The sequence below is a fragment of the Toxotes jaculatrix genome, chromosome 7, assembly GCF_017976425.1.
Source record: "Toxotes jaculatrix isolate fToxJac2 chromosome 7, fToxJac2.pri, whole genome shotgun sequence".
In the NCBI taxonomy this organism is placed as follows: domain Eukaryota; kingdom Metazoa; phylum Chordata; class Actinopteri; family Toxotidae; genus Toxotes; species Toxotes jaculatrix.
This window is the reverse complement of record NC_054400.1, coordinates 1500228-1511916: the sequence shown is the minus strand read 5'-3', so window position 1 is coordinate 1511916 and position 11689 is coordinate 1500228. Positions and strand designations below refer to the sequence as shown.

General features: G+C 43.6%; 2 protein-coding genes across 4 annotated transcripts; both read right to left on the bottom strand.

Annotated features, from left to right (window-relative positions):
- Positions 1-2030: 2030 nt before the first annotated feature.
- ptrh1 (peptidyl-tRNA hydrolase 1 homolog) lies at positions 2031-6351 on the bottom strand. Of its 3 annotated transcripts, none has more exons than XM_041043357.1 (6): positions 6162-6351; positions 5654-5791; positions 4444-4663; positions 4131-4230; positions 3904-3949; positions 2031-3398 (listed from the first exon to the last, which is right to left on the bottom strand). In XM_041043357.1, the coding sequence occupies exons 2-6, from the start codon at positions 5759-5761 to the stop codon at positions 3120-3122; spliced, it is 753 nt and encodes a 250-aa protein (XP_040899291.1). In that variant the 5' UTR covers positions 5762-5791; positions 6162-6351; the 3' UTR covers positions 2031-3119. The 3 variants fall into 3 exon arrangements, with proteins under 3 accessions (XP_040899291.1, XP_040899292.1, XP_040899290.1); XM_041043358.1 differs by having other exon boundaries at positions 5654-5782; positions 6296-6338; XM_041043356.1 differs by having other exon boundaries at positions 5654-6351.
- An 898-nt stretch (positions 6352-7249) lies between these two features.
- On the bottom strand, positions 7250-8711 carry LOC121184901 (natterin-3-like). The gene is made up of 2 exons (XM_041042822.1): positions 8597-8711; positions 7250-8340 (listed from the first exon to the last, which is right to left on the bottom strand). The coding sequence occupies exons 1-2, from the start codon at positions 8709-8711 to the stop codon at positions 7250-7252; spliced, it is 1206 nt and encodes a 401-aa protein (XP_040898756.1).
- Positions 8712-11689: the final 2978 nt, after the last annotated feature.

Below are 11689 nucleotides of genomic sequence, written 5' to 3'. Positions count from 1 at the left end.
GTCACCATAAACTTACTATCAAACTCCACAATGAGTCCCTGCAGGAATATTATAGAAACAGCAAAAAGGCTCCATGAGATCAAAGGGGATCCAAACTACTCTGAGCCACAGAGACACCACAAGTCATGATATTAGAAATATATACGAGTTTTCAACCTTATTTTTACTGCATGCATCAGCAAACACGTGTAATCAATCTACTTATTGAAAAGAGTAGATACAGATGCTGCAAACGCCACAATCAGTGGTGTCGTCCTGAGTGACAGCAGATCGAACACCACGTTCCTCTGAAGCAGGCTGGTGGTGCAACAGGTTTCCAGTGGAACAGGGCCAGAAGAACCAGTAAGACCAGTAACACAACAGACAGGTCACAATGGTGTGAGGAGCTGTAACAGACGAGTGGTTCATAGCTCACATGAGCTCAGTACAGCTGCAGAGTTAGAGGGAATCTGTGACGTAAACTCCGTCGCATCACAGCCACTTGATTCAGTGTCAGGAGAACAACACTGAGAGTCTCATGCCAGCAGCTCTGTGAGGCTGTGCGTAGGCTCAGTGATACTCTGAGGTAAACGTCAACATGCTAGCACGCTCACAGTGCTAACACGCTGTTGTTTGACCATGTTTACCATCTTTTTTTAGCAGGAGCACGATAACACTTGGTAATTAGCCGTAAACACACAATCTGTTTGACAGTTGTTGAGATATTTAAATTAAAAGCACAAATGTGAGCCTGATGGTAGCGCTGGCACATCATCTGGGAACCTCGAATGTCTGTTCCAAAAAAAAAAACAAAAAACAAGCAGATGATGAGACTTTTCACTGTTTGATGAGTGAAAATTTCTGGGAGCACTTAAGTCAAAAGAATCCACCCTTCAGGGAGCATACAAGGAAAACTTCATGGGAATCCATCTTACAGTCGCTGGCTCATCAGAATCAGTAGGATTCATTAAGTGGGGGCCGTGAATGAACCAAATTTCAAGGTGTTCCATCCAGTAGCTGTTGAGATATTTCAGTCTGGACTGTGAATATTTCATTAAGCTCTTCTAATTAGCCTTCCCAGTGTCAGCGGAGTCACCGGGCTTGTTTTTTTGTTTCTGCAGAGTTAGCACATCTGTGGGAAGACCCCCCACCGGGCTGCTGTTAGCCCAGCCAGGCCTGGCTGTAGAGCGCTGGGGGAAGGTTGGGGGGGGGGATCTCATTCCTGAATAAATTTAGGGTCTCCTATAAAGGCCTGGGTGTCCAGCCCTGGTGCTGACCTCTGACCCCTGCAGAAGAAAAGTTATTGAAGCCACTGGTGAAGCCTCCTAAAGCTGACCATCAAGGAGGGGCTGGGAAAGTGGCCTGATGGAGGCGAGGGGTGGCTCAACGGGGTCACAGCAGAGAAAGACAGGAGGTTTTAGGAGGGTGAGGGGTGTTCAGTGTGTGTGTGTGTGTGTGTGGTGGGGGTTGTCATAGAGTGAAGAAGTTTCCTTTGAGTTGACCCCCCCGCCCCATGTCCACAAGTGTGTCCCTGCAGCTATTGTGACTCTGAGCTACGGCAGGACAGAAGGCCTCAAACAAACCGGGTCTAAACAATGTTTGGCTCCTTTTGTTTCTCGCCTGCTTTTCTTCTTCAGCCCTCCATCGCAATCTACTGGCCTCCTTTGTATTGATTTCCCTCATTCAGCAGCTCGTCGGCCTCTTTCCGCTGTTTTATGTGCTCTTTTCTGGCTTTTTTTGTTCGCCACCTCCGCAGCCAACCCCCCCCCCCCCACCCCTGCTCTGGCATTCTCTGCAGTGTGAGAACGCAGTGCGCCTTTTGACTGGATGCAACTCATTAAAGACACCTAATTGATGAAGAGTGTAATTAGTGTGACAATCAAAAGGGGAAATCAATATGTTTTTAGCCAAAAGAGCCAGATCAGGGAGGACGGGATGGAGGAGCAGTGTGTGAGGAGAAGCGTATGTTTGGGTGACAGCAGCATCCGGACGATCGCTTTCACTTTTACACACAAAAGAGGAGAAATTTAACTTCCAGAAAAAAAGGCTGCTTTAATTACTGACTTCTTGTCAGTCTATTAACTTACACACTTAACATACACACACATCAGTACAGTACATCCACTGGTGCTGCTGCTCTGAGCATTTACTTTCATACTGAGGCTTGGAATAAGAAATTAACGGCTCCCACAAACAAATTAAAACGCCCGAGGACATCTTCTGTCCCACAGAACAGCATCATGATCACGCAAAGGACAAAAGAACGAGTAACATGTGATTCTAGGCTCAGAGGTTTGACCCCTTAACTCTTAAACGCTTATAATGTTGATAAGGAAATTAAAATTTGGATCTAAAGCTGTAGACACTGAAAGAAGAACAAAATGTACGAGCACAGAAAGTGTTAATATTTAATTAAATATTTAAATAATATTCCATCATGAATCAAATAAAAGAAAACCAATTAAATGAGAACAGGAGAGCAGAACGTTTTCAGTCTTTAAAAACTGCTGATGTTCGAACACATCTGAAATAATCTGGTGAAGTGTCAGTTTAAAAAAAACGTCAGAACGAGCTGAAAACCAGACAGGTCCATACTGAACGAGCAGGTCCAGGACCAGGAGCAAAGTCCTTCATTAAGTGATGCTGAGCGAAGGACTCGGGGACGTAAGCAGTGAAATTTAGCTGCTGTTAGAAACTCACATCCTCAGGCAGGATCCACCCGATGAATGCACAAAGTTCAGGAAATCTCTGGAAATCTTTTCGTTTGCTTCAGGATCTGCTTCAGACACGTGCTGACATCATGTATTCATCGGGGGATGAATGCACCGGATCGTTTTTCTTCTGTTCACACACAGTAACTTGTGAGAAAACAGCAGCATGTTTCAAACATGTCACTTCCTGTAATGTCATAATCATTTCTTATGACACCTTCCGCACAGATCAAACCTTCTGCCACATCTGCCTGAAATCTGTTCTGTCTTTTCATGTATAGATTAGTTTAGATCTGTGTTGTGTCTTTTAAACGGACACTGGAGAATAAACAGTCTCACGATGAACCTTTTCCTCTCGTGTTTCATCCTGTGACGTGTTTCCTCCCCGAGGCAGCTGTGTGTTTGATGACAGTTCAGAAACTTTGAGTTTCAGCTCTGAGCGGCAGCAGAGTCCACAGCAGGAGACGCTGAGCGCTCCTTGTCCTTTCTCTTCTGTGCTGCTTGTCTGCCCCCTGCTGGTGAGGAGGGGGACTGGGAGTCCTGCTGGGAGTCTTTGTGGGAGAGCTCAGAGAGGAGGAGGTCCACGCTCTGGGCCAGAACAGAGTTTAGAACCTTCTGCTCCTCTGAGGAGAACCGGCCCAGGACGTGGCGCTCCACCGACGTTTTCCCCGTCGGCCGGCTGATCCCAACCCGAAGTCTGAGCATCACCTGCAGCAGACGAGAGGACGGGGGACGATCTCGATGATCTACACCCTGACTCACATGATCTGCCTTCACTCTATTTTGTGCTTGATTCTTTTTTTACTTTGAAAAGACAAAGATTTCCAGTGCGTTTGTAATTAGTGCCTCCCTTTGTTCTACATGTATGTGTGTACATGTTATTTCCACTCATATTTTATTTTGTACATATGGTCTACATTTACTGCATGTATTCATTTTGCTTTGGCTTCATCCATCTTTGGATTCCCTTCTGGATAAATAAAGTTCTGTCTTGTCTGATCAATAACCCTAACCTGTGAGCAGAGGTGTTTAAAGAAACTCTTGTACACTGGAGTCAGACATGTCTGAGTGTCACCATCAGTTTAACCAGCAGAACAAATAAATTAAATTAAAAGCAGGCACTTAAATCAATCAAATAAAATACAAATCAAGTGTAAACCTGAAATGTTGTGAGCATTTCCTCTATGTTTTATGTTAGTTACTGGACACTTACATCCGTGTGAAGACAGTCTACACAGGAGCGGACTCCATTATGACCTCTGTGAAGAAGAAGTCCAAGTTAACTTTGCAGCAGTGAGGTCTGATGTTTACAAAAAAAAAAAGTAAATTATGTATTTGCACGGCACGCTGGAGTTTTTACAGATAACATTCATTTCTTTAACATTTCAAACTTTCAAACTGCAGAGTGGAGACGTATTAAGTTCCATCACAACAACCGACCTGGCACTTCCCCCATGTTTGATGCTCATCTTCCCCAGAGGTTTGTCCAGTTCATCGTGGACCAGCAGGATGTCTTCAGGCTTGATGCCGTATTTAGCAGCTGGAGAAGAGGAAAATATTCAACGTGGCATCAGTTTCACACTCACACACGAGAAATGTCCAAATATTTACTGTAAACACACCAGATGCTGCATCAGTGTCAGTGTCACTGCGGTTGTTCATTTGATTTCTGTCCAATTAATTATTTGTCCAACAGAGTTGATTTATTAGATGTTTATAAAGCAAAGAGCACAGAGTTGGAACACACACACACCTGCTTTGGCCACCGACACCCCGTTGACGTTCATCAGCAGCCTGGGACGGAGCAGCACCACGTGTGTGTGCTGGACCTCTGACACGATGACCTCACCGGACACGTTCTTGTCGCCGCGCCAACGGTCAGCCACACCGAGCCTGGAGGCGAGAGCGCCCAGCACCGCCATGCCGATGCTGTGTCTGGTACCCTCCATCCCCGGGTTACCCAGCCCCACCACCTGAGACACACACACACACACACACCAAAGGTTTAATCATTAATATATATTTTTTTTATCATTTAATTTCATATAAAGTGCAGTAAATAAAAAAACTAAATCAGATCAGGATTTGGTGTGACCCTCCTCCTCAGTGCACCTGCACACAGTTTCTCAGCAGGTTGGCTAACATAAGGTTAGAAACCTTATGTTATATTGGGTAATAGCGTTATGAAAATGGATTTTGGTTTATTCTTTACAGAAAAATCCAGACAGAGCTGTATGTCCACTGAGGAGACAAAACACACATCCAGCCTCTGCCTTGTACTGATGGTACTGATCCACTGGCAGCATCAGCAGCTCTGTTAACAGAAATACTATAGACTACATTGTATTAGACTCTATGGCTGCTGACACACTGCAAACATTGTGTTCTGCCTCCACACACTGAGCTTTTATTTATTTTTACTTGAACAGGACGCAGTAAAAAGGCAAGTTTTTTTTTTTTTTTTAAGAAAACATAAGTGTCACACAGTTGTTCCTATGGTGCCAGGACCTGGTGAAATTATTGTAAACATAAAATATCTATTTTATGTTTGTTTGTTTTCCCTCCTGTTATTTTTGTGGCTATACTCAAAATGTCACTAAACCACTCACACCTGTAGTAAACAGAGAGAACAAGCCGAACTCCATTCCAAAATCTATCAATTCAACACCACCTTTATTAGTTCCAACCATATGCTTGGTTCGACTTAAACACAGTTTCTGAAGTCATGTCAGTTTAGATTGTAACACATAGCAGCACATATTCGTATGGCTGTTAAACCAAATTGTAAACTGACTGAGACTGACTCATAAAATGTCCTCAACCGTAAATCATGAGATGCATACGCTGACCAATCAGCAAAACAACACGCAGTTGTCAGATTTTTGAATGACCTTCCAGGCTGGTGACTGACTGTTGGTTAGTAAACACAGCAAACCGTAGACGATGTGAGGTTTAGCACTTACCAGCTTTCGGCGGCCGTGTGAGTGTATTTCTGCTTCGATGCCCATCGCTGGCGTAAACGGCTCACTGAGCAAAACTCGGTTTATCACTCTTGTCAAAAGTCGTCGCATTGTGACAAAGTTCAACAGCTTCTTGAACAACTGCGACAAATAACGACAAAATGTACTTAAAACCGTGACTTTTTTCATTCGGCCAGCAAAAACAGACTGTCTGCTCTTGTTAACAAGTCAAATTTCAGACGTTTTCCCAAGAATTCACGGCGATGAATCGACATTCGCCTTTATAATACAGTGTAATTTGAGTCTGTAAATTGACTGATTTCTCAATGGGATTCGCTGTATCTGAAATGAATATTTATCTGTATTTGCCTTTAGTGCATTAGCTCCGTTATACAAGAAGCTTCTCTCACTCCTCAGAAAACTGCAAAGTTTTTACATCGTATTTATGTCTTAATTGTGTGAAGGTAACTTTCACCGGCGTTGGTAGCATGCTAAGGTTAGCTTCCTGTACCTTGTTGGCTAACTCAGGTCAGCATAACAACGACAGACACACAGAAAACAACCACAAAATACGGAGAGAACACTGACACCAGGGCGACAGCCTATATTACAGGTTAAATTTAGAATTTATGTTTTTTTTAATACTTTTTAATTCTAATGTCAGGTAACATGAGCTAGCCCTACTGTCATGCCTCTTATCATACCAGTCAACGAGTGTCACAAAGACAACATGAGCCCGCAGGATCTCCCTGCTCTGCTCGGCTACAGCGCCATCTACCCCGGCGAGTGAGAAATACACTTCTACAGACGACAACATAAATGTTGTCTTTTTCAGAGCATGTACTCAAAGGAAAACACTTGGACACTGAATTTTCTGAGTGGATTAGTTCACACCGAGCAACAAAAAGTGGCTGCAAAGTAAAGTGTGGCAAGTGAAGGAGACTCCCACACACACCTGTGATTTCTAACACACCTTCAGCCAATCAGGACTCATGAGAACAGCTCAATCAAGAGCACACAGTTTGACCAATCAGCTGTCTGAAGACTGAGATCAGTTGATTAAATGAGTGGAGTCTGGTGTGCTGCTGCTTGGTTGGAGCAAAAACCTGCAGCCACACGGCCCTTTGTGGAACAGTTTGGACACCTCTGGCTGATAGAGTTTGGATCACTTTGTGGCCTTTGAATGTTAAAGCAGAGGAATGTAAACATAAAAATCTCAGTATGTTTCTAGTAAATAACCCATGTGGGTACACGTTACAATTCCTCACATTAACTGTATTTTTGGGTATTTTTTTAAACTCTGGTTTTGAAAGGTGTAATTTTGAAATGTGAATGCGATATCTTTAAAGCTGTTAAAGTAAGTGTACTTCAAGGTGGAATAAAGAATCTAGATTTGCATCTGGAAAAGTAGCAAGAGAAATAACTACTTAGAAAATGACATGCTGGTGACAAAAACTGGTCTACAATATCTCAGTTAAAGGAAGACAAGAAAAAAAGTCCTTGTAATATTTATTTGTTGGCTTATTTTATTTAGAAAACAGTTTTTTTCTGATTCTTTGCATTTTTGAGTTGTAAATTTAACGTTCAGCAGACTGATCATCAGTCTTGAGATGGGGAGCAGGGAACAGCGTCAGGCACTGGCTGACACCTCTCCACCACAGCGTTGATCTCGCCGACACTCACGCCATCGTAGGTGCCTGTGATATACGTCCAGTGGGTGTCTCCGTTGTGGTTGGTCCTGCTCAGCCTGCCGGTGAAGGGGATGTCAGCCGTCATCTTCCTGCCATCCATCCTCACAGTGCAGGAGTGGTTGGGTGGGACGAGCAGCTCCACAGAGACGGAGTGGCTGATGGACTCCACCGTGGTGGTCCCCTCTGAGAAGGTCACCGTCTGCTCCTTGGTGAAGTCCACTGTCCCCGGGCCGAGGATGGGCACTTTGGCCTTCATGGTGGAGATGGAGCCGTTGCGGGTCTCCCTGCCGATGTCCCAGGTCTTTTCCACCGTGCTGGTCTTCTCCAGCAGCACCTTCTTCTCCACATTTCTGCACTCCAGGTTGGTGACCTTGGTGAGCTTCAGGGCCTCTGGAGGATGGTGGAACAGCTCCATCTGGTCTATGCCATACTCCACATGAGAGATGTGCTGGCTATAGCTGTCTCTGTTGATAGCCAGGACCTGGTATTTCTTGTACCAGTACTCATCGCCCTCCCAGGGGAGGAAGAAGGCCTCGTGTTGTGTCACCACTTTGCCAAGACCGTATTTGTTTTTCCCCACATAGATGTCTGAGTTGGGGCAGGTTTTGACAGCGTACTGGGGGACGGACCCGTATGAATCTTCAACCCACTGCAGGAACTCAAAGTGGTCCACGTTGACCAGCACTTCAAACTTGGAGGATGCATACTCTTTGTCAGCATAGGGGTACTGGCAGAAGCTTCCTTTGCTGGGAGTGTAGAAGCCAGCCTCGCAGTTGACTTTGCACACATAGTCGGTGCGCTCGGTGTAGCCGTTGAAGATGGCGACAGCGCCATTTGGGAGGGAGCCATTCCATGTGACCCACTTAAGGTTGACGTGTTCGCCAAACATGGGGAAGGAGTGCGAGGCCGTCTCAGTTTCTGGGATCTCCCTAATTTTGGCAGGGTTGGTGACTTCCCGGGAAGGGACAACATCTTCAAGTGTGGGGTCAAGCCATGGCTCTAAGTGACAAGACAGAAAGAAGTTTGGACAAAGTTTAGCTGTGTAGCTTAAAGTACTGACATGGAACGTCTGGAGACTTCATGACCAAACAGGCAGATACAGTACACCAAGTCAATACATGGGGTGGCAGATATTATTAATGTACTTGCCTGTGTACTTTGGGTGTACCTGGATATTATAAAAATACATCTACTCATTGGCAGATGAGCATTTTTGAAGAGCAGGCATCTTCAGTATTATTATGAAGTGACTCACTGATGGGTTTTTCTTGTTCGTCCTGCAGCTGGGAGACGTAGAGCAGTGGGTCAGACTGCAGAGCTGGGCTGCAGAGCTGCAGCACTGCCAGGACAACAGCGACACACCACATCATCTGGCCACACAGGGAAAACACCACCGACGTGGGAAAGCATCATTTGAGCAGGTTTTAACGTTCAGCTTCCTTTTGATTATTTCCCATTTAAACATCTTCAGGGTTAGAAAAATCCTTTAGTTGTACACAGTGTGACACAGAGAATATTCTTCAAAACAACATGATGTTTTTTATGTCTGCACCGATGAAGAGGTTGAAGGCAGTGCTACCTTTGCCTGATAAATAACCTCTCACATGTCCCTTTTTTGATAAGTGCATTATTTTGCTGCTTTGTGCAAATGTGATTGTTGTTGTGTAAAGACCATTGTTTATGACAAAGGACTGTGCGAGAGAGCAGAAAGCTACGTTGTGTAGATGTTGTAATTCCTCCTGATTGTCTGTAGAGGCCGATAAATAACAGATATTGTGTAATGCTCCTTCTACAAAAACCATTTTAAAGTTTTTGATCACAGATTATAAAGATGTTTGAGTCTTGTTTTTGAGAGCAAGATGTATTTGGCCTCAATTTCCTCAGCGTATTGTCAAAATTAGAGTAAGAACTTTACAAAAATTGTATAATATACTGTACACAGTGTAAAAAGGTACCTGCATATAGTGTAAAGAAGAAGAATGTTTCATTTACACACATCTATGAAATGAAGTCAGAAGTGTTTTTAATCAGACGCCACTTGATGGATATTTTATTATTATTCTGAAAACAGAAAAAAAAGCAGCATCTCCTGAATGATTTCAGATTCTTCACATATTTTAGATCCATTTATTGCTGATTATCAATTATTTCTGTGTACAACAATCATTAGGCAGTGAAATGATGCAGAATGTTGTCAATCAGCTCTGATTCAGATGTATAGAAGCAGTTTTTACCTCGACAGGTTCCTCCTGCAGTGACGCTACCTGCAGCCTGTGCTGAGTTTTAAAACCTCCCTGCAGACTTATTGCCCCCAATAAACGGGAGAGTGAGCAGCAGCAGCTTCTCGCCCGTTGACCCAGTGTACACGCTCTCCTGCTGCTCACTTTAAATCTGATGTGTTAGTGATGAAGGAAGGACTCACAGCACAAAACAACCACAATTAAGAAGTTTAAAAGTCGTTTGTGGAGGTAGGAAGGTTGACTGAGCATGTTTGGCCTCTTCTGCCTCGGTGACGTTGTCCCTCTGGGAGCACCTGACCAGTCAACCACTGTCCTCTACTGTCAAGACTCAAGGACGCCTGAAAAGCAGTCGCTCTGGAAAGAGACAGGCTTTCCCAGCATGGACTGGATTCACAGATCCAGCAGACTTAATCCTCAGGAATGACACCTGAAGACCAGTTATATTTACATGTGTTTAATAACAGCAGACAGTTCTCTCAGACATGTCTCTTTGAACAGAAGAACACATCCGTGCTCTGCTTTGAGCCTTTTGTTGCCGCCATGTGAAAAGGATTTGTGTCCAAACTGGCTGATTTTAACGCTTTCAGTTGATTTCGAGGAACATTTGTTCCTCTGTGGGCTTAGAAAATGGTTCCTGTTCTTGGGCCCATAATCAAAGCTCAGTGGATCATGTCACAGCGCTTAGTTTCCTGCCAAACCAGAACCAGTTAGAGAGACTATGGTAAAGCTCATCACGCTGTTTTGACATGAGACCTACTTTGTCCTTGACCAGGAAACATCTATCTCCAGCTCTCCAGGAGTGCAGAGAGAGTTGTCACGGTGATAATGATAACAGAACCCTTTATTGATCCTATGTAGGAAGCAGCCACCGCCCTCCTCTCTGTGAAGTTACTCTTTGATGAGACTGTTAAAAGTGCTTCATAAATAAATTTGCCTGGATTTAATGTCCCGTATCTATCAGGGGACAGAGGATTGCATGATGTCCAAAGTGCTGTGGCGCTCTCTCTCCATTGATGACAAGATACTGTATGTTTAGATAAGCTCAGACTGGGAACAAAGTGATTAGATCTGCTGTAATAGTGGGTCAGTGATTAAGACGGCCCTTGTTGCGTAATGTCGCCGGCTGCCAAGATTAAACCAGAGGAGAAGCCGCTCAACACGGACATTGTTCTCCACGCACAGCCCTATCATTGAAAATCGCTGATGTCAGTCCCATCTGCGTGCGCCCTTGAGACAGAAAGTTATTATCAATTTATTTATTTAGGTCTGAATGAGGACTCTGTGTGAAACAAGGCTGTGTAAAAGTCATTTACACTGACAAAACTGCACTGTCACAGCCTTCAGCTGCTCCAGCATTCAGCTGGGCGTCAATGCTTGTAATGAACTTGTCATTCAAACAACGCAGGAACTTTATGTCATTCAGATTCAAAGGAAGTGTGTTATTCAGACGTACAGGGTGAGTGTGACAGGCAGTGGCTCAGACTGAGGCACAGTCAGTGTCGTTGTGAAACGGTGTCTCCCTTCTTTATTAATTCACTGCTGGAACATTTTGTCCAACATGAAATGAATCATAAAAACAAACTGTTGGATGCATGTTCACCTGAGTGAGGGGAGCACCTGTAACACCTGTAACACCTGTACCAAATTTCATGGCAAATCCAAAAATCTAAAATCTAAAATTTACTGAGAAGCACAAAAATATTCCTACAGCAGTCAGCATGTGCACAAACAGAAAATATTTTCCAATTCAAAAGAGTGTGAAGAACAACCTGTAAAAGGTTTTAATTCCTGTAAATAATGTGTTAGAAGTTTCATTGCAAATAAATATATAACTGCACACTTTTAAAGTTCTATTGCTGCAACTGAGTGTTTTTTTTTTTTTGTAAAAACCCTGGGTCTGTTTGAGTGCCCTTAATTTCACTGCAAATTTGTTTGGGTTTGCCAGTAATAAAAAAAAACTAATTAGTCCTTACTAAATATTTAAACACAACAAAACAAAAAGTAAACTACTAATAATTTAGCATAATTTTCATTTTGAATGGAAAATGTTTATCTGCAAAGTTACTTATGTCTCCAGCAGAAAAGTACAGTGGAGAAAAATTTACATT